The sequence below is a fragment of the Myotis nattereri genome, assembly GCF_964212035.1.
Source record: "Myotis nattereri genome assembly, chromosome: 7".
NCBI classification, from domain to species: Eukaryota; Metazoa; Chordata; class Mammalia; order Chiroptera; family Vespertilionidae; genus Myotis; species Myotis nattereri.
In genome coordinates this window covers 85,069,363-85,096,748 of record NC_138082.1, presented here as the reverse complement: position 1 = coordinate 85,096,748, position 27,386 = coordinate 85,069,363, and the positions used below count along the sequence as shown (strand labels likewise).

At 50.3% G+C, this 27,386-nt stretch overlaps 1 protein-coding gene across 1 annotated transcript in view; it reads left to right on the top strand.

The window, feature by feature from the left end:
• The window catches only part of SCTR (secretin receptor), an 80,674-nt gene that overhangs the window by 21,877 nt on the left and 31,411 nt on the right, over nucleotides 1–27,386 (top strand). The window contains exons 3-4 of the mRNA XM_081095454.1: nucleotides 18,494–18,601; nucleotides 23,660–23,769. Coding sequence (XP_080951580.1) covers nucleotides 18,494–18,601; nucleotides 23,660–23,769 — 218 coding nt within the window. The remainder of the gene's footprint in view (nucleotides 1–18,493; nucleotides 18,602–23,659; nucleotides 23,770–27,386) is intronic.

The window sequence follows — 27,386 nt, the reverse complement described above, 5'->3', positions numbered from 1 at the left end:
TAGTTGACCATAAAGGTGTGGGTTTATTTCTGGGCTCTCTGTTCTGTTCCATTGATTTATATTCCTGCTCTTGTGTCAATACCAGGCTGTTTTGATTATAGTGGCTTTGTAGTATAGTTTGACATCTGGTATTGTGATTCCTCCAACTTTGTTCTTCTTTCTCAAGATTGTTGAGGCTATTTGGGGTCTTTTTTGATTCCATATAATATTTTTTCTAGATCTGTGAGATATTCCATTGGTATTTTAATAGGAATTTCACGGAATCTATAGATTGATTTGGGTAATATGGACATTTTAATGATGTCAATTCTTCCAATCCATGAACACAGTATATATCTCCACATATTTGTATCATCCTCAGTTTCTTTCCTCAATATCCTATAATTTTCCAAGTACAGGTCTTTTACCTCCTTGGTCAAATTTACTAGTATTCCTAGGTACTTTATTCTTTGTTGTTGTTGCAATACTAAATAGAATTATTTTCTTAATTTCTCTTTCTGATAGTTCATTATTGGTGTATAAAAATGCCACCAATTTCTGAATATTAATTTTTTATCCTGCTACTATGGCAAATTCATTTATTAGACCTAGGAATTTTTAGGAGTTTCTATGTACAATATCATGTTATCTGTGAATAATGACAGTTTTACTTCCTCCTTTCCAACACAGTACTTCCAGTACCATGTTGAATAAGAGTGGTGAATGAGGACATCCCTGTCTTGTCCTGATCTTAAGGGGAATGCTTTTAGATTTTGCCCATTGAGTATGATGTTGGCTGTGGGTTTGTCATATATGGACTTTATTATGTTGAGGTATGATCCCTCTATCCCTACATTGCTGAGAGTTTTTATCACTAATGGGTTTTAATTAAATTCTTTTTATTGCATTTATTGACAACATCATGTGATTTTAATTTTAAATTTTGTTTATGTGATGTATCATGTTTATTGATTTGCAAATATTTCACCAACCTTGCATTTCTGGAATAAATCCCACTTGATCATGTTGTATGTTCTTTTTAATGTATTGCTGGATCTGCTTTGCTAATATTTTGTTGAAGATTTTAGCATCTATGTTCTTTAGGGATGTTGGCCTAAACTTTCCTTTCTATTCAAGTCCGTTGCCCATTTTTAAATAGGGTTGTTCAGTTTTTTGTTGAGTTGTAGGAGTTCTTTTTTTTTTTTTTAAATATATTTTATTGATTTTTCACAGAGAGGAAGGGAGAGAGATAGAGAGCTAGAAACATCGATGAGAGAGAAACATCGATCAGCTGCTTCCTGCACACCTCCCACTGGGGATGTGCCCGCAAGCCAGGTACATGCCCTTGACTGGAATCGAACCTGGGACCTTTCAGTCCGGAGGCCGATGCTCTATCCACTGAGCCAAACCGGTTTCGGCGAGTTGTAGGAGTTCTTTATATATTCTGGATATTAGCCCCTTGTAAAATATATGATTCTCATATTGTGTAGATTGCCTTTTTACTGTGTTGAGTGTGTCCTTTGATTCACAGAAGTGTGTAAGTTTGCTGTAGTCCCATGTAACTGTTTTTACTTTCATTGTCTGTTCTTTTGGTGGTGTCATATCCAAGAAAGCATTGCCACATCCAAGCTCACTAAGATTTCCCCCTGTTTTCTTTTAAGAATTTTGTAGTTTTAGCTCTTATAGGTTCTTGGTCCATGTTGAGTTAATTTTTGTATATGGTGTGAGGTAAGAGTCCAACTTCATCCTTTTGCAAGTGGATATCTAGTTTTTCCAGCACCATTTATTGAAAGACTATACTTTTCCATGGAATAGTCATGGCAAATCTGTCAAAATTCACTTGACCATATAGGTGAGGGCCTATTTCTTGGCCTTCTTTTCTATTCCATAGGTCTTCACGTCTCCCTTTATGGAATACCACATTAATTTGAATACTGTGGCTTTAGTAAGTTTTGAAATCAGGAAATGTGCGATTTCAACCTTGTTATTTTTTTTTTCAAGATTGTTTTGGCTATTTCCAGGTCCCTTGAAATTCCATAAAAATTTTAAGGTGGATTTTTCTATTTCTGTAAATAATATTAAATAAATATTAAATGAATAAATATTAAGTAAAATATTTCTATCACTGGGATTTTGATAGAGATTGCTAAATCTGTCAATCACTTTGGGTAGTATTGACATATCTAGCAATATTCAGTCATCAAATCCATAAGCCCAGATATCTTTACATTTATCGCATCTTCTTTAATTTCTTTCAGCAACATTTTATAATATTCACATGGGTTAGTTTATTCCTAAGTATTTTATTCTTTTGGAAACCATTATAAGTTGGATTTGTTGCATTTTTAAAATGTTGTTTCACACTGCTTTACTTAGGGGGTTCTGTTTTCACTCCTCAATAGATTTTATGTATTTCTCACACTTCTTCACGCCTTGGCTCATCTGGTTCTGAAAGTTATTCAGTGTCATCTTGATCAGCCAACCATCTTCATGACAAGATTTGTTGACAAGCCCAAGATTTTCTGCACGGGCTTCATTCATTCCAGTTACTTCTGATAAAGGAGAATAGAGTTCACTAGCAGCTTTCACACTTTTCAAAGCACCAAACTCATCTTGTTTGTTCAATTATGTCCCAATTTCAGGCAGACTTCATGAAGCAACATTTCCCAAAGCTTCCTGTGCAAAAATTGCTGATTCCCACTGTTCCAGGGCTATTTTCTGTTGCTACCCATTCATGTTTCTACGTGAATTTACTCACTTAGAGCAGACTGGGGCCGCTGGACAGCATCCAGATGGTGCTCGTCCTCAGGCCCCAGGGCTGGGAGGCAGGAGCCGTGGGCTGCAGATCACGACCTGCACACCCCGCGCTGCTTGCAGCTCTTTGTTTGCTGGAGTGTGGGAGTCACTGCACAACTCCCTGGCCACCCGAGCCATTGGGGGTGGAGGTGAGTTGGCTCCTTGAATCTGTTTTTTCATTTCCTTTTCAGGTTGTTTCTCATTAGTGTATAGAAATGCAACTGATTTTTGTATGTTGATTTGATATCTATCCTGCAACTTTGCCGAATCCATGTATTAGTTCTAACAGTTTCTTTTGTAGAATATTGAGGGTTTTCTACATATAAGATCATGTCATCTGCAAACAGAGGTAATTTTACTTCTTTCCTTCCAATTCAGATGCCTTTTATTTCTTCTTCTTGCCTAATTGCTATAGCTAGTACTTCCAGTACTTCCAGTACTTCCAGAAAACAAATGCCCAAAGCAGGCATTCTTGTCTTGTTCCTGGTCTTACAGGAAAAGCTTTCAGTCTTTTACCACTGAGTATGCTGTTTGCTCTGGGCTTTTCATATGTGGCCTATTCCTAGCTTAAGTTTTGTTTGTTTTTTCTTTTTATCATGAAAAGGTATTAAATCTTGTCAAATGCTTTCTCTGCATCTGAGATGATCATGTGATTTTTGTCTTTCATTCTGTTAATACCGTGCATTACATTGAATGATTTTCATATGCTGAATCACTCTCACATTGCAGGAATACTTTTCAATTCAATTCAGTTTTCTAGTATTTTGTTGAGGATTTTTGTATCAATGTTTATCAGTGATGTTGGTCTGTAGTTTTCTTGTAGACTCTGTGTGGCTTTGGTATAGAGTAATGCTGGTCTCATAGAGTGATTCTGAGAGTGTTTTCTCCTTTTCAGTTTTTTTTTGGAAGAGTTTGAGGAGGATTAGTGCTGCTAATTCTTATTTAAATGTTTGGTAGAGTTCATTAGTGAAGTCATCTGGGCTTTTCTTTTTCGGAAGATTTTTGTTGTTACAGATTCAACTTCCTTACTGATTAGCAGCCTGCTCAAATTTTCTATTTGTTCATGCTTCTATCTTGGTAAATTGTGTGTTTCTAGGAATTTATCTATTTCGTCTAGGTTGTCCAGTTTGTTGGTATATAGGCCACACATATCTTTTTGCCATACTCTTCTCTCCAAGTCATGACCTTTGTTCTTCAAATTCTTGAGCTGTTGGTTGTCGGGTTTCCCATTGTCCACCATGGCCAGTCTCATGACTCCTTCCCTGGCTCCAACCATGGCACTGTGCCAGCACTTCCAAGAACTTGGCCACTGTGCCCACTGTGCCACTGTGCCTCCCTCCTTTCACCTGCCTCTGCAGAGCCTTGTCCTCTACCTGCTGCCCTGCTTCTGCAGCTCAGGGGAAGACTACTGCCTGACCGGAAATGTGTTGTGGGCTGGAAGGGAGAAAGAGCTTTGATCTCTTATGTGAATTTTACCCCATTTTTAAAAAGAGCCGAAACCGGTTTGGCTCAGTGGATAGAGCGTCCGCCTGCGGACTGAGAGGTCCCGGGTTCGATTCCGGTCAAGGGCATGTACCTGGGTTGCGGGCATATCCCCAGTAGGAGATGTGCAGGAGGCAGCTGATCGATGAGTCTCTCTCATCGATGTTTCTGACTCTCTATCTCTCTCCCTTCCTCGCTATAGAAAATCAATAAAATATATTAAAAAAAAATAAAGAAAGAAAAAGGACGAGGAGGGTAGAGAAGGGGTTCAGCCCTTTAAGTTATACAGGCTGTGTGATCTTGAACAAGTTGCTTGATGTGTCTGGATCTCATCTATTTTATGGGGCTAGTGTGAAATCAAAAGCATTCATTCAAAATATACTTCGTGCTTACTTTTATGAGGTAAGTATGGTGAGAATAAAGGATACCATGGTGAGAAAAAAGGAACATAGACTCAGCTCTTATCACTTAGGAATGTATTTACTGCCTATGACAGATTAGCTTTGTCAAACAGGAGCTGATTTTTTGTACTTTACAAAAATCCAGAACTGGTGCAAAGTTCCAGGATGTCATCAGATTCCAGATTCCTTCTGTCCTTCTGCTTCATGTGTGGCATTTGCCTATGGTCAGATGATGGCTGCTATCCCGCTGGAGAGGAGAGGAGAGCACCTGTTTTTTCTGACAGGAAGAAGAAGGTACAAGAAGGAAAGGTGAGATATACTGGAAGCCAAACTTCCCTAAAGCTCTCCAGGTGGCTTTTGTTTATACTTCGTCAGCCAGAACTGGACTGCATGGCCACCTCGCTGTGCAACAGAGGCTGGAGACCGACATTGTTAGCTGTGCATGTGGCCACCTTGAAGGAGGTCTTGTTCTGTTAGTGAGAAAGGAGAATGGGCAAGGGACCATCTCTGCCTCAGCCACTGTAACTCTGGTGAGGTGGACATTGGCACACAGCCTGGGGATGTGAGCTCAAAAGGCGGCAGGACCACAGCACAGAGGACCTCATTGGACATGTGGAGGACTTTTATCCTGATCCTAAGAGCAATGGAAAGACCTGGCAAGTCTTAAAGGGGAGTGATATGGAAGGTGCATTGGAGTAAAATCAGAGGCCCACTGTGAGGTCTGCACAATATATAATGGTCACTGGGACTAGAAAGACTGTATTCCTTTGAATTACCCAGAAACAGGCCCTGAGAGAAGGATTCAAATATGAGTAGCTTGGCTTCTAGCAAGCTTGATAGCAGCATAGGTAAACACTATACTCACCTCCTTCCACAACAACATCAGAATTATAACTAAACTACAAAAAACCCTCATGCAGAACCCCCTTGAAGCCTAGCCGAACAGCAATGCTGAAAGTAAGGACGTACAGAAGAAGCCACGCTAAGGCTGGTCAGAGGGGTGGAGACGCAGAATGGGCTGGTCCCACATGCGTGTGTGGTGGATAAAAATGTGGAGGGATATCTCAGTCTTGAAGGTCCCCCTGAGGAGCCAGGGGTCCCAGCCCCACAACAGATTCCCCAGCCCAGGGTTCCAGTGCTGAGAAGAGAAGTTCCTGTAACTTCTGGCTGTAAAAAACAGCAGTAATTGTAGCTGAGTGAGATCGAAGGCTACTAGAGTCCCAGACATTCCTCTTAAAGGGCCCACACATAGATCCTTGGATTCACTCTCTCTGAGTTCCAGTGCTGGGGCAGCAACTCAAAGGTGCCAATGATATACCAGGAAAAACTGGAGTGTCTGGCATGAGGGTATGAGCTGAGGGGCAGCTTTCTCCCAGATGGCAGAGGCCATTGTTCCTTTGCTGAGCCCACACCCTGCAGTACAAGCAGGTGCCATATCGGAGTCTCCATCAACCTGGCTAACACTGTTCACCCCACCCTAGAGATTCCCTGAGACCCTGCCTCACCTATCTTGTAGGCCCACCCAGGCCACTTCCAGAGACTTCTTTATAAATGGCCTGTCTTGGCTCATGCTGCAGACTTTCCTAAAATCTCTCAAAAGTTCACGAACTCTAAACAAGCAGAACCTGGCCTTGGCATGCCCTCTACCTCTTGCTAAGTGGCCTTGAGCCTGGTACTAGCAGCAGCCAGCCTCAATTCACAGCTTAGCTTTTCCCAGGCACCTCTGAGCCCAGCCCAAGTGGCAAATATCTGCAGATCACTTCGTAGCTCAGACTGAGTGGCCCTGGGCAATGGATGATCTTGGCCTGCAGCTCCCACAAGGCTCAAGAAGCAACATATCTGGTGGCCAGCTCTAGAGCACCACCCAACCACCTCCACAAACCACACACCCACAGGACAAACTTGGCAGCCACCAGAGTCTTGATAAAGGGAATCCTGCTCTGTAGGGTCAGCCTCTGCATAACAGCTGTAGTCACGACCAGTTCTCATAACCAATCAGCCTGAGAGTCAATCCCTCCCATTGAAGTGCCAACAGCACACAAGGCTGCACTACAACAGGAAAGCACACACTACCCAAACAAGGGACATACCTGGAGCACCTAGTTCAGAGCGACTGTACCACTGAGCCCCATAGGATGCTTACTACATAAAACCACTCTACAAGACCTAATTCATAGAAACAAACAGAGAAGGCCATAATAAGGAGACAAAAAAATATGTCCCCAATGAAAGAACAGAATAAAACTCCAGAAAAAGAACAAAACAAAGTGGAGACCAGCAATCTACCAGATGCAGAGATCAAAACACTTACTAGTTATAAGGATACTCAATGATCTTAGTGAGAACTTCAACAGAGAGATAGAAAACATAAAAATGGAGATAGAAAACATAAAGAAGGGTAAGAAATGAATATAATAACTGAAATGAAGAATACTGGTACATTAGAGGAAATTTATTGGGTAGTAGATTAAATGACTCAAAGGATTAAATCAGTAATTTGGAAGATAAGAAAGCATCCAAACAGAGCAGCAAAAAGAGAAAGGAATTTTTAAAAATAAGGATAGTTTAAGGAGCCTCTGGGAAAACATGAAGTGTACCAATATTCGTATCATAGGGGTACCAGAAGGAGAAGAGAAAGAACAAGGAATTGAAAACTTATTTGAAAAAATAATAACAGAGAACTTCCCTAACCTGAAGAAGGAAATAGACATACAAGTCCAGGAAGTGCAGAGAGTCCCAAACAATATGAACCCAAGGAGGCCCACAACAAGACACATAATAATTAAAATGCCAAAGGTTAAAGACTAAGAGAGAATCTTAAAAGCAGCAAGAGAAAGAGATACCTACAAGGGAGCTCCCATAAGACTGTCAGCTGATTTCTCAACAGACCAGAAGAGAGTGGCAAGAAATATTCAGTGATGGAAAGCAAGGACCTACAGCTAAGATTCTTCTACCTAGCAAGGCTATCATTCAGAATTAAAGGACAGATAAAGTGCTTCCCAGACAAGAAAAAGCTAAAGGAGTTCATCACCATCAAACCAATATTACATAAAATGTTAAAGGGACGTGAAGAAGAAGAAGAAGAAGAAGAAGAAGAAGAAGAAGAAGAAGAAGAAGAAGAAGAAGGAGAAAGAGAAGAAGAAGGAGGAGGAGGAGGAGGAGGAGGAGGAGGAGGAGGAGGAGGAGGAGGAGGAGGAGGAGAAAAAAATATAAATAGTAATTTGGCAATGACTAAATATCTATCAACAATTATTTTAAATGTAAATGAATTAAAAGCTCCAACAAAATACATGGGGTGGCTGAATGGATAAGAAAACAAGACCAATACATATGCTGTCTATAAGAAACTCAATTCAGATTGAAAGACATACACAGGCTAAAAGTAATGGGATGGAAAAAATATATTTCATGAAAATGGAAACAAACAAAAAGCTGGGTAGCAGTACTTATACCAGACAAAATAGACTTTAAAACAAAAGCTATAACAAGAGACAAAAAAGGATCTAGCAACTCCACTTCTGGGTATTTTCCCGAAGAAACCCAAAACACTAAATAAAAAAGACATATACATCCATATGTTCATTGCAGCATTATTTACAGTAACTAAGATATGCAAGTAACCCAAGTGTCCATCAAGAGATGAATGGATAAAGAAGTGGTGATATATACAATGGAATATGATTCAACCATAAAAAAGAATGAAATCATGCCATCTGCAATACCATGGAAGGACCTAGAGGGTATTGTGCTAAGTGAAAGAAGTCAGACAGAAAGACAGATGCCAGATGATTTCGTGTATATGTGGAATCTAAACAACAAAATAAACAAACAAACAAAATGGAAACAAACTTATAGACACAGAGAACATTTTGATGGTTGCCAGATGTGAGAGAGGCTGGGGAATGGGTGAAAAAGGTGAAATAATTAAGAAGTACAAGTTGAGACCTAGCTAGTTTGGCTCAGTGGATAGAGCATTGGCCTATGGACTGAAGGTTTCCAGGTTCGATTTCAGTCAAGGGCACATGCCTGGGTTGCAGTTTTGATCCCCAGTAGGGGTGTGCAGGAGGCAGCTGAACAATGATTCTCTCTCATCACTGCTGTTTCTCTCTCTCTCTCCCTCTCCCTTCTTCTCTGAAATCAATAAAAATATATTTTAAAAAAAGAAGTACAAGTTGATAGTTACAAATCAGTATAGGGAATATAATCAGTAATATTGTAATAACTATGTATGGGGAGATGTGGGCAAGGCCCTGACCACACCCCTCTCATCCGGATTTCCCTCTCCTCGTCTGAGAAAAGGGCTGTGCTGGACTTGCAAGGTTTGAGACTGTGGGTGGCAGGGTGGCCAGGCTGGCCCCACCCGCCACACCTGGCTCAGGCCACTTGGACGTGCTTTGCATGTTGGCCTTTGCAATTTTCGTCTAGGAGAGGGGTCTGTTGCTTTGAAAACCTGGTTCACAAGTCCCTGAGGCAGAGGATGTCTGGCCGCTGGGAAAGGCTTCAGGCTGCTCTGCTGAGAAGTTGGGAGGCAGAGCCAAGCACCCGGCGTGGAGTTTAGAACAGATGTGAGGGGAAATTCCAAAGACAGAAGGGAGCAGAGCACTGACAAAGGGGCAGAGCCGTGGGGTGGGCACGCCCACCGTGTCCACATCAGAACCCAGCTGGTGGCAGCCCAGCAGCCCCCGAGGAGCAGGACGCCTGGAGCCCAGGGCCGCCGCTGCCCAGCCCACAGGACCGCCACGCTCAGCAAGGTCTGCTCGGCACCCACGGCGGAGAGGGCTGGTGGCCTCTTCCTTGGGGCACGGGGTTAATGGTTAAACTCCTGGTCCTCTCTGGGGAGGAAGTTAATGTTTGAACACCAGACGAGTCACAGGAAATGCCACTCATGGAACTGTCACCAAGCTCAGCCACTTATCACAAATAAAAAATTAACTCTCCGGCTATTCCGGGTTCCGCGGCCAAGGCCTTCGCAGCGTGCTGTGGGAATGTTTCAGGGTCACCCTGCTAGCCGCACCGCCTGCTCTCCCGAGCTATTTATTGCTCTGTTTACAGAAGCCGATGCCCCTCAGAGCTGGCTGGCGGGAGGCCTTTGGCTCTCCCGAGGGAAGAATGTTCCGGAGAGACGGTGCGGTGGCAGGACAGATGTGGGCTTGGCAGTCAGACAGATCTGGGCGTGTGGATGGCTGTCACGTAGAGGCCTGTGACCTTGAGCAAGAAACGATCCTCCTTGGGCCTTCGTGTCCGCGCCTTTAAGATGGGGACATGCCGTCCCCTTTTGTTTTTGCCTCTGCCAGCTGGTCGTCCACTCCCAAGGACCATGGGCAGGAAGGAATGGCTGGCTATTTTGGGGGGGAAGGGGGAGACTTTTTCTCTTGAGGTAAAATTCACATACATTTAGAGTGAGCAATTAAAGGCATTTAGTTAATTGTAAATATTAAACCCAGTATGTTTCATTACATTCAATTTTTACACGTGATTAACCATTGTTTAATTCTTTCATTTTATGAATGTGATTTAAGCAATCTTCATTTATGGTCAAATGACGTTTTCTACATTGTTTCTTTTTTAAAAAGAATATTTTTATTGATTTCAGAGAGGAAGGAAGAGGGAGAGAGAAACAGAAACATCAATGATGAGAGAGAATCATTGATCAGCTGCCTCCTGCATACCCCCCACTGGGGATCGAGCCCACTACCCCGGGTGTGTGCCCTGACCAGGAATCGAACCCTGACCTCCTGGTTCATTGGTTGATGCTCAACCACTGCGCCATGTCGGCTGGGCTCTACATTTTTTCTTAAAAAACAAGTATTACTTAGGTTTTGATATCAGTTGCATACTTACAAGTATTATTAGGTTGTATGTTTCATTAACCGTGAAGAGGACCTGTTAAAATATCCCATTCTGGAGGTCTAACACATTTGTACAATTGTGTCAATATTCTGTATATGTTCCGGTGTAATAGTGCTAAATACATACACCTTTAGACAAAAAAAAAATAATAATGCTGGAGTTAACATTCACAATACCATGTAGCTACCACCTTATCTAGTTCCAAAACTTTTCATCACCCCAAAATAAAACCCCATACCCGTGAAGTAATCACTCCTCACCCTCCCCTCTCCCCTGGCCCTGATAACCACTAATCCACTTTCTCTCTCTATGCATTTGCTGACTCCGGGCATTTCATATAGATGGGATCCTACAGTATTTGACCTGTTGTGTCTGCCTCCTTCCACTGAGCATACTGTTTCTGAGGTTCGTCCACGTTGTAGCATGTTTCAGTAGTTCATCCATGCTAGCTTTAAATGCACTTTTCTCTAACAAACATTCCCGGGTTCTTTTCTCGACTCTTCTTCTGGCTCCTGGTGGCTTTGGGCAGCCAAACCCTTCCCCCTGCCCCGGGACATCCCCTGACCTGCCCACAGCGCACTCTCCACCCTTTCCTTGGCACAGCTGAGCTTGGCTCCTTCTTCAGAAACAAGTAACTTACGTTTGTATAACATTTTAGACATTTTCTTGTTTACTCCTTAGACCAAGCTGCACAGTCAGTACCACTATCCCCATTTCACAGATGAGGAAGTGGAGGCTCTGAGAGGCCCGGGAGCACTCAGAGCTGAAACAGGACTCTCAGCCCAAATCTTTTGGCTCTGAATCCTGAGGATTTTCTAGTTCACAATCCAGACCGAGACAGCCTTACCCTCCCAAGAAGGGATTTGCTTCGGAAAAAGAAGGGACTGTCGATACCAATTAATCTTTCATTGGTGTGACAGGTACACGAGGCTGAGAGCTTAGGTCCGGTGAGGACGAGTTCTCGGGCCAGAGGAGGAGGTGTGGGGCCGGGAACAGCGTGTGCAGATCCTGGGCGGGAAGGGCTCAGCACACGTGTTCCGAGCTCGCCCGCCTCACCTGGAGCTGGCCTCCTGGAGGGAGATTCGCGGGCGGCCCCAGAACCAGCCTCGGCCTCCGGTTGGAAGGTCCTTTATCGCATTTAGTGCAGCCTCCATTCACCGCCGCCAGCCTTTCCCAGCCTCCTCATTTCGTGACCCTTTCGGCTGTGCTTCTTGGTTTAAAGAGAAGTACACCCCCCCCCCCAAATACCGTTCCTCCTGTGCTTTGCTTTTAAGTGCCCAGGAAACCCCCAGGCTGCTCCTTGGATGTGTAGGGACGGGTTGTGGGCGCTGAGAAGGGCGAGGGGAGACAAGAAGCAAGAAACCAGGGCTGCGCAGGAGCAGGAGCGCCTCCTGAACTGCCGTGGGTCCGGGGGAAAGGGTGTGTGGGGGTGAGGGGGTCCTGAAGGTGCTAGAAGATGGATATGGCAGCTCTAGGCAGGGGATGGCGTTAACACTGACAGGGGCAGATCCTGGCCCCACCTCGCTGCGTCACTGCAGCCTGACACATTGCTCCTGAAATAGTCCAGATGATGGTCAGGCCATCCGAGCTTGTTTATAAATAAACTGCAGACGGAGCCCACGGTAGTGAACGCAGGGCAGACTTGCAGTGCATGCCGGGCACCCGGCTGGGGGCATCGAGAGACTGGCACTGGCCTTTGCCCTGTCCCAGCCCCTGCCCACGGCCAGCCCTGCCTCTGGGGCCACCTCTTTTTCTCAGGATGGTGGCAGGACAGAGGGACCCAATGTTCTCTGGGCCTGGCCCAGTGACAAGGGCTTCACACGTATGAAGGGAACAGTCCTTGTCCATAAACTCCAGTGGGAAAAAATAGAACGTTCTCCGTTTTCTATAACCTTAATTCTGGCCCCATTCTCCTGGGATGGCAGGAACCTTCCCCACCGAGACCCACGTGGCACATGTCTGAGGAGCCCAGAGCGGTGGCTGACAGCCTGCCCCAGGCCCGGCCACACCTGGGCTTCTCAGGGGCGTGGGCTCTGCAGCTGCCCGTGTGCTGCTCACGTGGACGTGACTCACAGCCATCTCGCCTCTCAACTACTCCTGCAGGTGGGCAGGCACCAGGGCGCTCAGCCTCGTTCTGGAACCTTCTATGTCCTGCTCATCACTTCCGTTCCCCGTCTCCCCAGTCTGAGGAAAGTCTTGCTCCTTTTGTGTCCTCCCAAGCATTTGGATCACACCAGCGTTCCTCTCATCCCCCCGCCCGGCCCTTTGGGGTTGCAGCCAGGAAGACTGTAGGTTTTCCTGCCGCCCGCACAGCTTGTGAACCAGGAATCTGAGGAGGAAGAGAGAGAGAAAGGGGGAGAAATACCAGGAGACAAAAAAGGAACAAAGGTTAATATATTTAACAATATTGCACTGCACACACAAATCACTTATAATTCTCACTAAAATCCTGGGGTATTACTATGCCCATTTTATAGATGAGGAAACTGAGGCTGAAAGGGGTAAGGGGCAAGGCCTAGGTGGATTGGGGTCCCAAGCTCACCCTAGCTCCACCACACCACCTGCCTCAAGCCAGTATCCCATGCTGAGCGCTCGGGCCCGGGCCCTCGGCAGGCACCGCTGCTCTCCAGATGGCATTTGTGGTCCGATGCCGTCTTTTCTTGTGTCCCCACTGAGACTTCCCCAGCCATTCATCCCATCCCCTCCGGCCAGGCAGGCATGACGACAGGTGACCATTAGCAATGGCGGGGACGGTGGGGGTGGGAGGCTGCCCTCACCTGCCCTGGGCCCTCCACTCCCACAGCAGCTGATTTCTGTCTGTTTCAGCCCTGCCTCCCAGAGGAAGTGAGCCCCCCGAGTGGCTCAGTAGCAGTGGCCCTGTTTACAAAGCTCTCCCATCAGATTGCCCTCACCCCCAACTCGGCGTCCGGCTTTGCCACCATGTTCCTAAAACTACCAGGACCCCACAGTGGCCTGAATCCTTCACATTGTCCCTTCCTTCCAGAGCTCCCGGGGAGACTAGGACAGGACGCCCTCCGCCCTCCCCCAGCCCAGAGCAGGAGCTGGTGGGGATGGAGCCTGAGACCCTCCCTCACACCCTGGAGCTAAGGCGGTCCCTGCAAGCAGCCGGAGGTCCACAGAGCTCCCTGCTCCACCGCCCCCCACCCCAGCCCCGTGCAGCCGCACCACCTGTGCTGGGATTTCCTTAGTAATTTTCCCTTTAAAACAATGGTCTTTCCCCCCATCGTGCTGCACATGAGATCTTAGACTGACTCATTCTAGTAACCACAGCTTGGCCTTTGCCACAGCTCCCCCCATTTCTCCCACCCAGCCCCTACCACCCTTCTACTCTCTGGTCTATGACTCTGCCCTCTTTGGGCTCCACAGAGGGGTGAGGTCACGTGGTATTTGTCTTTCTGTGTCGGGCCTATTTCATTTAGCGTAATGTCCTCCAGGTTCACCCATGCTATCACAACTGGCTGGATTTCCCTCCCTTTAAGGCTGAGTAGTATTTACTGTAATTTTCTCTACCCGTTCATCCTTCCATGGATAGTAGGTTGTTTTCCTTTCTTGAACATTGTGAACACGCTGCAGGGAATGCAGGGGCTACAGCTATCTCTTTAAGGTACTTACTTCTTTCCTTTAGATAAATACCCAGAAGTGGAATTGTTGGATTGTATGATAGTTCCACAATTAACTTTTTGAGGAGCCTCCATACTGCTTGCCGCAGTGGCTACACCAGCTCACATTCCCACCAACAGTGCACGAGGGCTCCCTTTTCTCCAAATGACTTTTTACTAACTTAACCTCATCATAAACAATAGTAGCTATAAAACCACAAATGTGATATGCTAGTTCTATAACTTTTGGACCCACATTTAAAATTCTCTTTAAGAATGTGTCACTGTTAAAAGTAAAGTGTTCTACCTCGTCCCAGCTAACAGTGATCGCCACGCAGGCGGTGTCCCTGACGCTGGGCGCCGGGTCTGACCCACACCGTTCGTGACCAGATGGGGAAGCCGAGGCTGGGAGCGAGTGTGGCATGTCATGTGCTCAGGACACGAGTGATGTGTGTGGAGTTAGCATCCAGGTCTGCTGCCACTAAGGGTAGCCCAGCAGGTGGGGTCCGAGTTGCACCCTTTTATAAGCTCTGTCACCTGCACATGTCACTTTACTCCTGGAGCCTGGTTTTGTCCTCTCTGCTGTGGGGCAGTGACCCTACCTGACCCCTACAGGCTCTACAGTGTCTGATCGTGTCCGGAACAGGCCGGATGGCCCCTTCCCCTCCCTTTTCTCTCTCCAGGGCTGCTGTGGAGGGCGTGGCAGTGAACCGCTGGCCGGGGACCCCACAGGGGAGTCTGCCCCCCTTTCTTCCTCACCTCTCACCACCAGCCATTTCTACCTTGCCTTTTGCCAGTACCAGGCCACTGTCCCTGTGGGCCCAGCCTGGCATGACCTGGGTCAGGAAGCCTGCCAGAGGCCCTGGCACACTTCACATCTGTCTGGCCAGCCAGACATGGGTAGTCCAGCCTCGTGGACTGGAGCCGTGGGCCAGTGTCCTGCTGACTCGGTCAGCCCAGCCCTGGATCCATTTCTCCCAAAGTGGGAGAAGAGGCTGCTGCATTCTCTACAGCTGGGAAGGGCGCCCCTGCTTCTGATCCAGGCGATGCTGCGGAGGTGGCAGGGAGGCTGTGCCCTGGCTGAGGGCTGCATCCCCCGGGGTCTCTGCAGGAGCGGGGGTGAGGGCCCAGCTCCACCTCCAGGCTTCACTCGCGGTCATCGGTGAAGAGCCCTCCCAGGACCATGTCACCGTCCCAGGGGAATCTGGGAAGGCCAGAGCCCCGGGGCCTGCAAGCTCCAGGGCCTCTGCCAGGCCTGATGAGTGGTGTCCACAGCTGGAGTCGAGGCAGCCAGTAGCTGGGCCAGTGGGGGGTTCTGGGCAGTTCCAGAGGGAGCGGGGCTCCGCCCTCCTCAGCCGGGCTCCCTGTGAGAGCGGGGTGAAGGTTCAGGAATATCTAAGGGGCTCTCACCCCCCACATTCCTCAAAGGACAGACACATGGCTCTTGGGTCCCATAGATGCGGTGACAGTCCTGTGGGAGCCACACCCAAACCTGCCTCTGTCCATGGCCTCTCCCTCCCTTCCCACACCTCCCTCCCGGGGCCACAACCTGTGCTGTCATCCTGGGGCTGCTTTACCTCCAGAGCCCTCGGCCCGCATCCTGATCCAGGCCTGGCCTCCTTCCCGCTCCCCGCCTCCCCCGCCTCCCTCTGGGGGCTGGTCCTACTGCCTCCCCTTCCCAACCCTCCAGTCCCCTCCCTGCATCCTCCCCAGCCCACACCATTTCTCCTCCACCTCCTGGCCTCTCCCAGCATCCTCAGCCTGGCTCCCGTGGGGAGGGCTCTAGGAAGCTGGCATTGGTGCCACCTGGAGACAGGGCACGTGGGCAGAGCCTGTGCCGTGGCACCAAGCAGGGCGGCTAGCCGGTCCTGGCCTCCATGTCCTGGCTCGGTGACTCCAGGAACCCCCTGGCTGCGCTGCCGTGGATTGAATGAGCTCCCAGGTGTAACCCAAGCAGAGCTGGCAGGCAGAGGATTGAGGCCAGGGCCTGAACATGGAGTTTAAAGTCAAGTGTGTTCAGTGCCTACGCTGTGCCCAGCCCGTTGCAGGTGCAGGCCTGCAGCAGTGGGGCCTCGCACAGGCTCGGCTCTCACGGGGCCTCCGCCCTGTGCAGGGAGCCGCCTGCACCCAGGCACCAGGTGGAGCTGCCCTGGGCAGGACCTCGCTGGTCCTGGGGAGGCTGCCTGTCTCACTGTCTCAGTTTGCTGGTGGATCTGAGCACAGAAATAGGGGCCCCACGGAGGGCCGGCTGAGCACGGGCAGCAGCAGATCTCTGGGGAGTTGCTGCGACACATTCCCGGGTCCCAGAATGCCGCCTCTCCTGGGGGCGGCCGAGAGATCTGCAGTTAGACTCGGTGATCCTGGAGGACCAGCACCTGTGCGTGGGCCAGGCCTCCGGGGTCCTTCACTTAGAGGAGACACGGGTCTCAAGGACATTGATGCTTTGGGCTTGGTTGTATTTATGCCCGAGAAGAGACTCTGACTCTTTACAAAAGCCGGGGTTTGCCCTCCGGCTACAGGCCACACCCACCTCACCCACCTCCCAGTCCCTGCAGCTGAAATTGCCCTGCAGGTCAGAGCCAGCCGGGCGCCTCCTGGTACCAGAATGAGACTGGAAGGAGCCTGGGAAGGACGGCGGCGGCTGCCTTTCATCTGACCCGCTGTGTGTGGGGTTGACCTCTTCTTCTCGACAACCTGGGAAGAAGGCACCCCCCCCCCACACACACACACACCCCTGCCCCAAGGAAGAGAAATGGGCTGGGGAAGCTCCTGGGTGGTGAGGCAGGATGGAACCCAGGCCTGTGGGACTCAGAAACCGGGCTCTCCCTGGGGGCCCTGGGCTCTGGTGGAGAGGTCTGCGCTCTGTTCCCCAAACTGGATGAGGGACGACTCTTCTCATGAAGCCACCTCAGCCCCATTCCCAGCCCCTCCTAACGCCGCCATGCTGCAGTCTCAGGGACCCAGAAGCCCGGCACCGGAGCCCTTTCCCTGCGTTACTTTCCCCGCAGCCAACGCTGAGAGAATCGGTGGCTGGTGCTGTTGAATGATAACTTTTAAAAGAGAGTGCAGTCATAACTCACAAATCTAAAGTGAACACCTGCCAAACATTGTACTTCATTAATGAGAGAACCAGTACGATGTTGCCACTGGCTTGTAGGAAAATTCAAAGCACGTGACACAGAAGGCTGAATGGTGAAATGGATTTACAAACAGATGCAGAACTGGCTGAACACAATTTTGCCCAGTTGAAACCTGACTGGACAGAACTCATTGCATGCCTGTGGACAAGGATCATTTGCATTGCTTTCGGGTATCGACAACTTAGAGTTGCATGGTAGCTCAAGGACAACAAAAGTCCCCGAAGACAAGAAAAGTTGGGAGACCGTAGCATCAGATCACCCGGAAGGCTGGCTTAGAAGTGCCTTATTTTGCATTGAAGACACCAGCAATCTTCTGACTCCTTTCAAAGTCCTTCATCTACCAGATTTGGGCCACAAACGTGGCTCTGAGCTTCCTGGCAGCCAAGTCACAGAGGAAAACAGTGTCTCTAAGGACAGCTGTGTCGTAGTTGTTACCATACGCTCAGCGTCTCCTTGCCTTGGGACCAGGTCCATCTTCCAGGAGGGGCCTCATAAAGGAAACTCGGTGAGAAGGAAGTCTTTCAGCAACATTCCCACGACAGAGGCAGTGGCCACACCGCTGCAGCTTCCAGGGGCCGCGCAGTGGCTCTCAGCGTGTCCCCGGCCAGCAGCAGCAGGCTCACCTGGGCACTTGTTCGAAAGGCAAATTCCCAGGTCCACCGAGACTCTGGGGTGGGGCTCAGCTAGCTGTGTTGCAACAAGCCTTCTGAATGATTCCGATGCGAGCTGGAATTTGAGAACCCTGGGTACGGATTCTCAACCTCGCCATCACTTTGGAACGACCTGGAAAGCTTGACCACACATCATGGCTGGGACCACCCCAGACCAATTAAATCAGGATGGCTGGTGTAGGGCCCAGTTATGTGTATTTTTAAAGCTCCCCATAGGGTTATACTGGTGGCCAGGATGGAGGCTCACTGCCATTGAGTCATTTAATGAGAACCAAGGACCGGAGAAGTCTTTCTCTAGAGAAAGCCAGACTTGCACTAATGAGCCTCCCTCCCAGCTCCCATCCTCCCTTCCTCTTTTCCTCCCTCCCTCCTTCCCTGTAGTCAATACAGAGCTCATCTATGGCAGAGTCCAGGGCCCCGATGAAAAGGCACTCAGAAAGGCAGTCCCTAATGGGAGCTCCCGGCAGCCAGGGTGTTGGGGATGACGGCAGGGCAGCGGGGTAGCCCTTGGGCCACGCTCCATCCCTGTCTGATGTTGCTGCTCTTCTTGGCAGGCTGCCCGCAGCTGTGGGAGAACATGAGCTGCTGGCCCTCCTCTGAGCCCGGACAGACGGTGGAAGTGGAGTGTCCGCGATTCCTCTGGATGTTCACGGGCAGAAACGGTAACCATCAGCCCCTGGGCCAGTGGAGAGGCGGTGGGTGGTGTCTGAGTGGGGCCTCTGAACGGGGCCTCAGCCCGGACCCATGAGGCCAAGGAAACTTCTCTGGGGACAAAACATGAGTGGAACGATGTGGGTGGGTCCTTGCTAGGGATTGGAAAACTTTCTTGGGTTGAGGGGGGAGTTGATCCTTAGGGTCCCAAGCAAGGGGGCAGGAGGCAGTGGACTGGGGACATGCTGAAGGAGTGTAGGCTGGCTCCGGTCCTTCCTCCTATGTTCCTGCCCCTCAGGAACCAGGACCCTTGCTCCAGCACCGTGCTGGGTCCCAGCCGGGCACAGCCTGGCCTTCTAGGACACTTGCTTCCTGTGCCCCTTCTGCCAGGCCCTGCTGAGCAGCTGGCCTCCTGGGGTCGCTTGCCTGAGGAAAGCTACGTTTACAAGGACTTTCTTAATCTCAGGCAGGGAGGCGAGGAGCTGCTCAGACGGACGCTCAGGGACTAACGCTGGCTACAGCGCCATATGTGCCAGCATTGAGTCATCACAACCCCCTGCACATCACAGGCCTTGCCCCTGTCTCTCTCCCCCTTACCCCCCCCCTGACCACCACCCCGCACTTGGCCCATCAAGAGTGATAATAGCAGACAGAGGGGTTTAGCAGTTCGCCAAAGGTTCACAGCTAAGAGATGGGGAAACCAGGACTCAAACCCAGATTTCTCCGACTTCACAACTGGAGCTGTTTGAGGCCGTGGTCAAGGTAGGCTGGGGCCCCAGTGGGGCTCACCTGGGTGGAGGCCTTTGGCCCGTTTGCTCAATGGGCTCACTTAAAGCCTAAAGCCTGGCCTGGCCCTGCCACCCTCCCCTCATCCTTGAGGGGCAGGAAAAGCTGCCCGATGCGGCCCTTAACAAGAATGAGCTCAAAATGGTGATTTAACACTAAAACCCACCAGCCTTCCACAGTCAGGACACTATGAACGGCACACGCCAAGGCTGCATGGCGGGCAGGAGTGTGCATGCTGCACACCATGGTTCTCTAGTGCACACGCACATGCGCACACGCACGTGCCCACACACCAAGGCTGCATGCAGGGCAGGGGTGTACATGCTGCACACCATGGTTCTCTAGTGCACACGCACATGCATATGTGCACACGCACATGTGCACACACCGAGACGGCATGCGGGACCAGGGTGTACATGCTGCACACCGCGTTTCTCTAGTGCACATGCACGTGCCCACACACCAAGACTGCATGCAGGGCAGGAGTGTACATGCTGCACACCGTGATGCTCTATTGCACATGCATGTGTCCACACACAGATTTGGGGAACAGGCTGCTGTAGTCACTGTTCCTCTCAGCCTCACTTGACGCCCCCGATACAGAAAGTGGAGGGGGCCAGGGAGTCCAGCTTGAACCCCACCCCTCCGTTTACTGCGTGGGCAATGCTAGCTGCTGAAATAGACAACCCGGATCTTGCAGCCTCCTCCAGTGCTGCCTGCCGAGTCCCCAGCAGGTGCTTCCAGGGGCAGGAGGCTCCCTCCGCCGGGGCCTGGCATCCGGGCACCTTCCTGCTGGGTGCTGGCACGCAGCTTGCGGCTGACGGGGGAGATTTTGGTACCAGGCCTGAAAGGGATACCACTTCTGCCCATGTTGCTTCTGCCAGAGCTCAGTCATGTGGCGACTCCTAGTTGCAAGGGATGTGGGAAATGGGGCCCTATTGGGTACCGGCCTCTGCCTTTGGGCCCAAGTTCCTAAAATGGTCCCTGAGCTTCCGTGTTCTCACCTGTAAAATGAGGAGAGCAAAAAACACCAGCCCTGTGAGGCTGTGCTTGGAAATAACTTTTAAATATTTCCTTCGTCTCTTCTTCTCCCCTCATATCCCTTCTTGTCCTTCCTTTCTACCCTGAAGTCCCACCACAGGCACACACACAGCAGCAAACTCCTCTACAGCCGTTATTTCCTGCATCCCCGCTCCTTGTCTGTCTCTGGGACACAGAAGGTTAATCCAGGCCTGACCTTGAGTAACTTGCTGGTCAGGTGCAAGGCCAGGACCAGACCCTGGTCTCAGAGGACTCCCTGTCCAGTGCTCCTCTCTGGCTGGCCGCGTTCTCCCGTTGGAGGAAGCTCTCCTCTTTTCTGAGCCTCCCGTCACAGCCCTCTGAGAGCAACTGTGCCTCTGCCTCCCCACCCTCCCACCGGCCCTGCTGTAGAGGCGCCAGGCAGAGAGGGGCTCATGGCCACGTCCCCCCCCAAACAACTGCTGGAACCCCTGCCTGCCTCGTAACTACAGTCCAACTGTCTCCTTCTTAACTGCTCAAGACCCACCGGGGATCACCCATGGGGTGCAGTTCCAGGCCTGCTTGCTGAGGGAAGGAAGCAGGGTTCCTATGCCGACCTCTGCTGCAGTTTCTTATTGCTGCCACCTGGTGTCGCTGTAGGGCTACAGGACGGACCCGCTGGCCACACTGAGGCTCTGCCTGCTGGGTGCTAAGCATCGGCCCCCAGGGGGTGGGGTGGGATGTCTCACCTGCGGGGAATAATGTGCTCATACCCAGCCCCAGGCCCAAGGCATGGGCCAGTCCCAGAGCAAGGTCAGGCCCAGTCCAGCCTCCCACCTCCCACCACTACCTTCCCTCCCCACAGATCCATGGGGTCCCAGCCCCTGTGTCTCCTCTCAGGAGAGAAGGCTTAGGTCCCAGCCCCTGTGTCTCCTCTCAGGAGAGAAGGCTTCCCTCACTGATCTCCCACAGGTTTCCAGGACTCCCCACCCCGACCCAGGAAGGGTGCCCAGTGAGAACAAGCCGGTGTTCTGGAGCCCTCTTTCATTTATTTATTTGTTTATTTTTTAAAATATATTTTTATTTTCAGAAAGGAAGGGAGAGGGAGAGAGAGATAGAAGCATCAATAATGAGAGAGAATCATTGATCTGCTGCGTCTTGCACGCCCCCTACTGGGGATCAGCCCGCAACCCAGGCATGTGCCCTTGAGCGGAATGTGGCGACTCCTAGTTGCAAGGGATGTGGGAAATGGGGCCCTCAAACCCGGGACCCTTCAGGCCTCAGGCCGAGGCTCTATCCACTGAGCCAAGCCAACTAGGGTGAGCCCTCCTTTAGTAAGAAGAGACTAATAGTAACTTAATTCTATCCCAGAACACCCACTGCATGGGCCCAGACAGAAGTGGTGTCTGTGACTGGAGAAACTGCGGCTGGATTCTGCCCCAGATATTTCTCTGTGTGTGGCAGGCCTAGAATGTTCCTCTAGGATGCATCCCTTTGAGTCTTAAAAGGGCACCGGTCTTCCAAAGTTCCTTAAAAACCCACTCCCTGGAGGGGTGAGGTGGGGAGGGGGGCCAGGTAGGCCCTCTTGCCCCTCTGTCTTAGTGGGGATTGCAGCCTTAAAGCAGCAGAGGTTCCTAACCTGATAAGGGTCCTGGGACCACACCATGCGTGTGCACACAAACACTGACCGTGCTTTCAGGGCTCCTTGAGGTGAACCTGTCAAGGACCCTTACCTGTGAGGCATTAAGCCCATGGTCTCCTGCTGCTGGAAGCTGCCCCTGGGTCTGCAGGGAGGGGGCCAGGCTGGAGGGCAATACAGTGATGGGACATGTCCTGGCTGGGCACTGTTACCCTATTCGGAGCCTTGGTTTTCTCATCTGTAAAATGGCCAGCAGCGCCTGCCTCACTGGGCCCTCTGACGATTAGATCAGCATCCGCACGTTCGCATTGGCTGGTCCTGGAAATACTAGTTAGTACACTCATATTTCTCCAGCTCAGTGGAATCTGCTTGAGCCTAAACCCTGAGAGCCAGTGAGCCAAACCTGGAGCTTGTCAGAAGGCACATGCCAGCCCAGCTGGGGGGCTTCAGGGGCCCCCGGACAGGGTACAGATGAGAGCAAAAGCAGTGTCAGGGCTGTGATCAACTCCCTGCACCCCTGCAGCACCCAACCAGCCAGACCCGGGGACCGGAACTCAGCCCTCTTGGCAGCCAGAGTGGCGATGCAGCTGAGCCTGTTGTCCCAAGGAGGGAAGCTCCTGGTGGCTCTCCAAGGCCCCCCCTTGGCTGGCAGCTCCCCTCCCCCAGTGCTCCAGCTCCTGCTCTACAGGCTCTTGGTGGGCAAGGTCTCCCCTCTCCCCCATGGAGAGCTCAGAGCAGGCTCTTCACCCCTCATCTGCTTCTCCAGCCAGCCAGCCAATGTTTGGAGACCAGGGACTCTGGGCTGGCGCGAGGAGCCCTCAGAAATCACCTGCTAGGGGAGGCCGGGAAGCCACTGCACCCCATATGAGGACATGGGGTACAGCCTGTGCTGGAGCTGGGCAGGGAGCTCCAGATGCCAGTGGTGCAGGTCAGCCAGCGGCGGGGGGAAGGCAGGCAGAGGAAGGCCTTCCGTGAGCATTGAGGGACCTTGGAGCTGAGTTTGGAGCCTGCGGAGGGAAGGGTGAGGGGGCAGGTGGGAGTGAACAGGGGTCTCAGAGAGCCTTGGAGTGGGCTGGCCCCGGAGCAGGGACCCTGAAGGCTGCTGTGGCCGGGACACCTGGGGCCTGGCTCTGGTTGAGTTGTTGTTGGCGCCACTGAGTGCTGCGCCCTGGCCAGTCCCTCCTCGTGCACCCTGGTGCCTGGCACAGTGGCCGTGAGTGTGGGTGAGGCGGTGGGAGGAAGACAAGCGGTGACTGGAGGCTGGGAGGGATGTTTGCTAATTTGTAGATCGAGTGTCAGGGATCAGCAGCTCTCTCTCTCTCTCTCTCTCTCTCTCTCTCTCTCTCTCTCTCTCACACACACACACACACACACACACACACACACACACACACCAGGTCTTTGCCCCTTCTAGGCCCAGCTGCCTACTACCTCTCCCTCCACTTGTACTGACGGACAGACCTATGTATCCTTCAAGGATCAACTGAGCCAACTGGAGTGGACTCTGGTTCAGAGCAAGGCAGCTGGGGACAAAGTGGCAGAGGAAGCTCCGGGCTGCCCCTAAGGCATTGCTGAGGGCGCCCAGGAGGCCCAGCCTCTGTCTCTGGTCCCCACAGCTCACACATAGCATGCTTGGCATCCACAGGTTCCATGTTTCGAAACTGCACGCCGGGCGGCTGGTCAGAAATCTTCCCCAGGCCTGACCTGGCCTGTGGGGTTAACGTGAATGACTCGTTCAAGACCGATGAGAAGCGGGTAAGCCTGTCAACCTCCCTGGAAGGGCCCTACAGGGGGAGAGGTCCCAGCACCTGGCCAAGGACAGTGACCTGGGCTGCGGCTCCCACCCACTTTTGTCCGGCACATCACCTGGGGCTCTGTGGGCCATGGCACAGGTGGACTGCCATATGCTGCCATGAGTCGGGGGATTTGGTCATGAAACCAAAAGAGAAGCTATGTGGTGGCTACATGCTCAGACCAGGCTGGTGAGTCTCAGCCCTGGCCTGTGACCTTGGTGGGGTGTGGGCGACTTTACTCCTCTGTGCCTCATTTCTTCATCAGGGAAATGGGGTTAATAATCATTCTGACTTCACAGGCTTGCCCAGAGAACTAAATGAGTTAATCCATGGAAATGGTGAGCTGGGTGCCTGGCCATAGTAAGTGCTCAGTCAGTGTTCGCTCTCAAAAGAGAGAGCCCAGCCCCAGGGTAGCCAGTCCTGGGTTGAGAGAGGACACCGTGAGCCGTGGGCTGAACTTCTCCGGGTGCCTCCTGAAGGAGCTGTCAATTTCAGAGAACCCTTCCCTCCTCGCTTTTCCTGACGGCTCCTCCACAAACTTTAAAACTCCACTCCAGAGCATCAACCCCAGAAAGCTGCTGCTGCCTGTCCCCCAAGAGGGGCTCCCTGACCATGTTAGCCTCCAGCTATTACCATATTCTATAAAGTCATCAGCATGTCCATGGGCACCCATCTCGCTCACTAAAATATGAGCTCCTCAAAAGCCTCCATTCAATACTTGACAAACATTTGGGCAAGGCCCGGGGCTAAGCATGGAAACACAGCAGTGACAGATTGCAAAGAGTCATTTCCCAGCCCCATCACCCAGCACGATGCCTGGCCCCTATCAGGTGCCCACTAATGCTCAGTGTTGGGCTGAACATCCACCTCGTGCCAGCTGCTTACTGCACAATCACATTAATGCTGAAAAGCGTTCGGTGTAAGTTCATCATGTTCTCCATTTTGCAGGTGAGGAAACTGAGGCGGAAAGGGGTTAATGCAAAGTTGGACTTACCTCAGACAATGATTGTCCAGAAATAGTGGAAAGGAGACCTACTTGGCTTCAGCTCACATTAAGAAAAAACTAAAAAGCTCCTAGGATTGGAAGGGTTCCAGACCATATGACTCACAATGGCCCATAAATGCTGGTCCACAAATCAGCACACAATTTGTCTTTTATTCTGAGATTTGAACCATCCTTCTTATTTATTTATTTATTTATTTATTTATTTATTTATTTATTTATTTTTAATCCTCTCAGGATGATATGTGTTTTTTCCCATTAGATTTAGCAAAAGAGGAAGGGTTTTATTTTCCTTCTTCTTTTTAATCCTCACACAATGGTATATTTTGCCTATTGATTTTTGGATAGAATGGAAGGGAGGGAGAGAGAAACATTGATGTGAGTCAGACACATTAATTGGTTGCCTCCTGCATGTGTCCAGACTGGGCATCAAACCCCCAACCTGGGTATGTGCCATGACCGGGAATCGAACCTGCAATCTTTTTGGTGTACAGGACAGCTCTCTAACCAACTGAATCACCCAACCAGGGCTGATCATCCCATTTATTATTGCTGAAATTCTTTTTTCTTTTAATCAAATGATGGTGAAAGTCTGGATTTGTTGGTTTTCTCTCAACTTCCTTACTTGGCACATACCTCTCTATTATTGACAAATATTATTGACAGAGTGGACTCAGACTGGCAGAAAGACCAGGCAAAGATATCACTTGAACAAATAAGATGGGATTTGCTTACCTACAGCAGAGGTTGGCAAGCTACAGCCCTTGGGCCAAATTGGATCCACCACCTGCTTTTGCAAATAAAGTTTTATTGAAACACAGCCACATCCATTTGCACTACAAGGATAGAATTGATTTAGTTGCAAAAGAGATCTTATGGCACCCAAAGCCTAAAATATTTACTACTTGCCCTGTATGGGAAAAGCCTGGTGACCCCAATCTAGAGGATGCAGAAGGAAGGTGGCCCAGTCCGAATACAAAGCAGAGTGATAGGTAACTTGACCCTTGATGGAGAGCAGTGAGGATCCTGGACTCGCGTTCTGGCACGCGGTGCAGTAGTTGCAACTGTCATGGGCAGAGAGACACTGAGGTTGCATCAGGCCTCCTGGGAACAGGACTCTTTCTGGGTCAGACCTTAAAGACACAGGGCAGGACCAGGTCTGCATGAGAGCTGGCCCATGTGTCCTGAGGGTCAGAGGTGGACAATGACCCCAGCCACAGGCCAGTACAGAATACTCAGCCTGAACACTGCGCTGTCACCTGGGCCTCCTCATGCTGCCATAGGCTGCCCCAAACTGCTCCTAAACTGAGGGCTGCGAAACCAGGCGTCCCCGAGGGTGAGGCAACACCCTCCGCTATGGGGCTCGTGTGGGTCCTCCAATGTTTTGATACTTCACTGCTCTCTGATTAAAGGTCTAGGAACCATTAATCTGATGCAACCTACTGCCCTTCTGGCTCTCTGCCTTGTGCCTCTAAGGTGGCTCCTGGCTCCTGGGACTGCAGTGGCATCAGTGGGGAAGCTCGATGTCACAAGGCAGCCATCCTGTCAGAGGTCACCTCTTGCTGCCAGAAAGTTTTTGGTCACTCAGAGTCAAACCTGCTTTCTGGTAACGTCCCCCCACCAGAGCTCACACATTAGGTCTTACTCTGCTTCTACTGCCCATCGACCTGAGAATGTCCTCCCCGGGGTTTGTTTATCCCTCTGGCTGTAGTGTACGCAGTGTAATCATGTGCTCTTCAGGTGACAAGATCAGCCTTCTCTGGGAATACTCCAGTTTATTAATGTGCCTCTTAAAATAACACTCCCAGACTGGACCAAACACTCCAGATGTCCCAATGTGGCCGGCTGCTCCCCAGCACTCCACTATGTAACCGGGAGCAGGCAGAGTTTTTCCAACAGCTACCTCATACCTCATACTTCATAACATAATCTCGAACAGCAATTGCACAGTGCTGAGTCATGTTGAAGGGTGGATGATGGGGGTGGAGGGTGGAGGTGGGGAAAATTAACATGCCCTGCCTGTCTTCTAAGTGCCAGCCATTGTCTATTCTAGACACTCTACCTGATACTATTTGTTCTTCCAACAAGCCTGCAAGGTAGATATTATTTACAGATGAGGAATCTGAGGCTCAGAGAAGTTAAGTAATTTGCCCAGGGTCACACAGCTGGTAAGAGTGCTGAGTTTGGAACCCTTGTTTCTGGCTCTGAAGCCTGTGTTCTTTCTGCAGGACACTTCCCTAGCACTTGAAGCTTTGGCCATTCGGCCTCAAGGTCATTTTCATATGAATAGCTGTCAGCCAGCCGGTTTCCCCAATACTATTCCTGCGCCTGTTTTGTTTTTAAATCAAATACCCCTTTTCTTCCGGTTACAAAGTATGACTGACCCACTGTAGCAAAATGAAAGGTGTAGAAAAACACAACTGAAAACAACAGCGCTATCCACCAACTTATCATCCAAAGCGAACTGGTATTAACCTCTAACACATCTCCTAACTATCTTGTTTCTAAGCATGTATGAGATTGGACTACATGAAACGTCCATATCTAGTCATTTTTTATCTACAACAAGGGGCGAT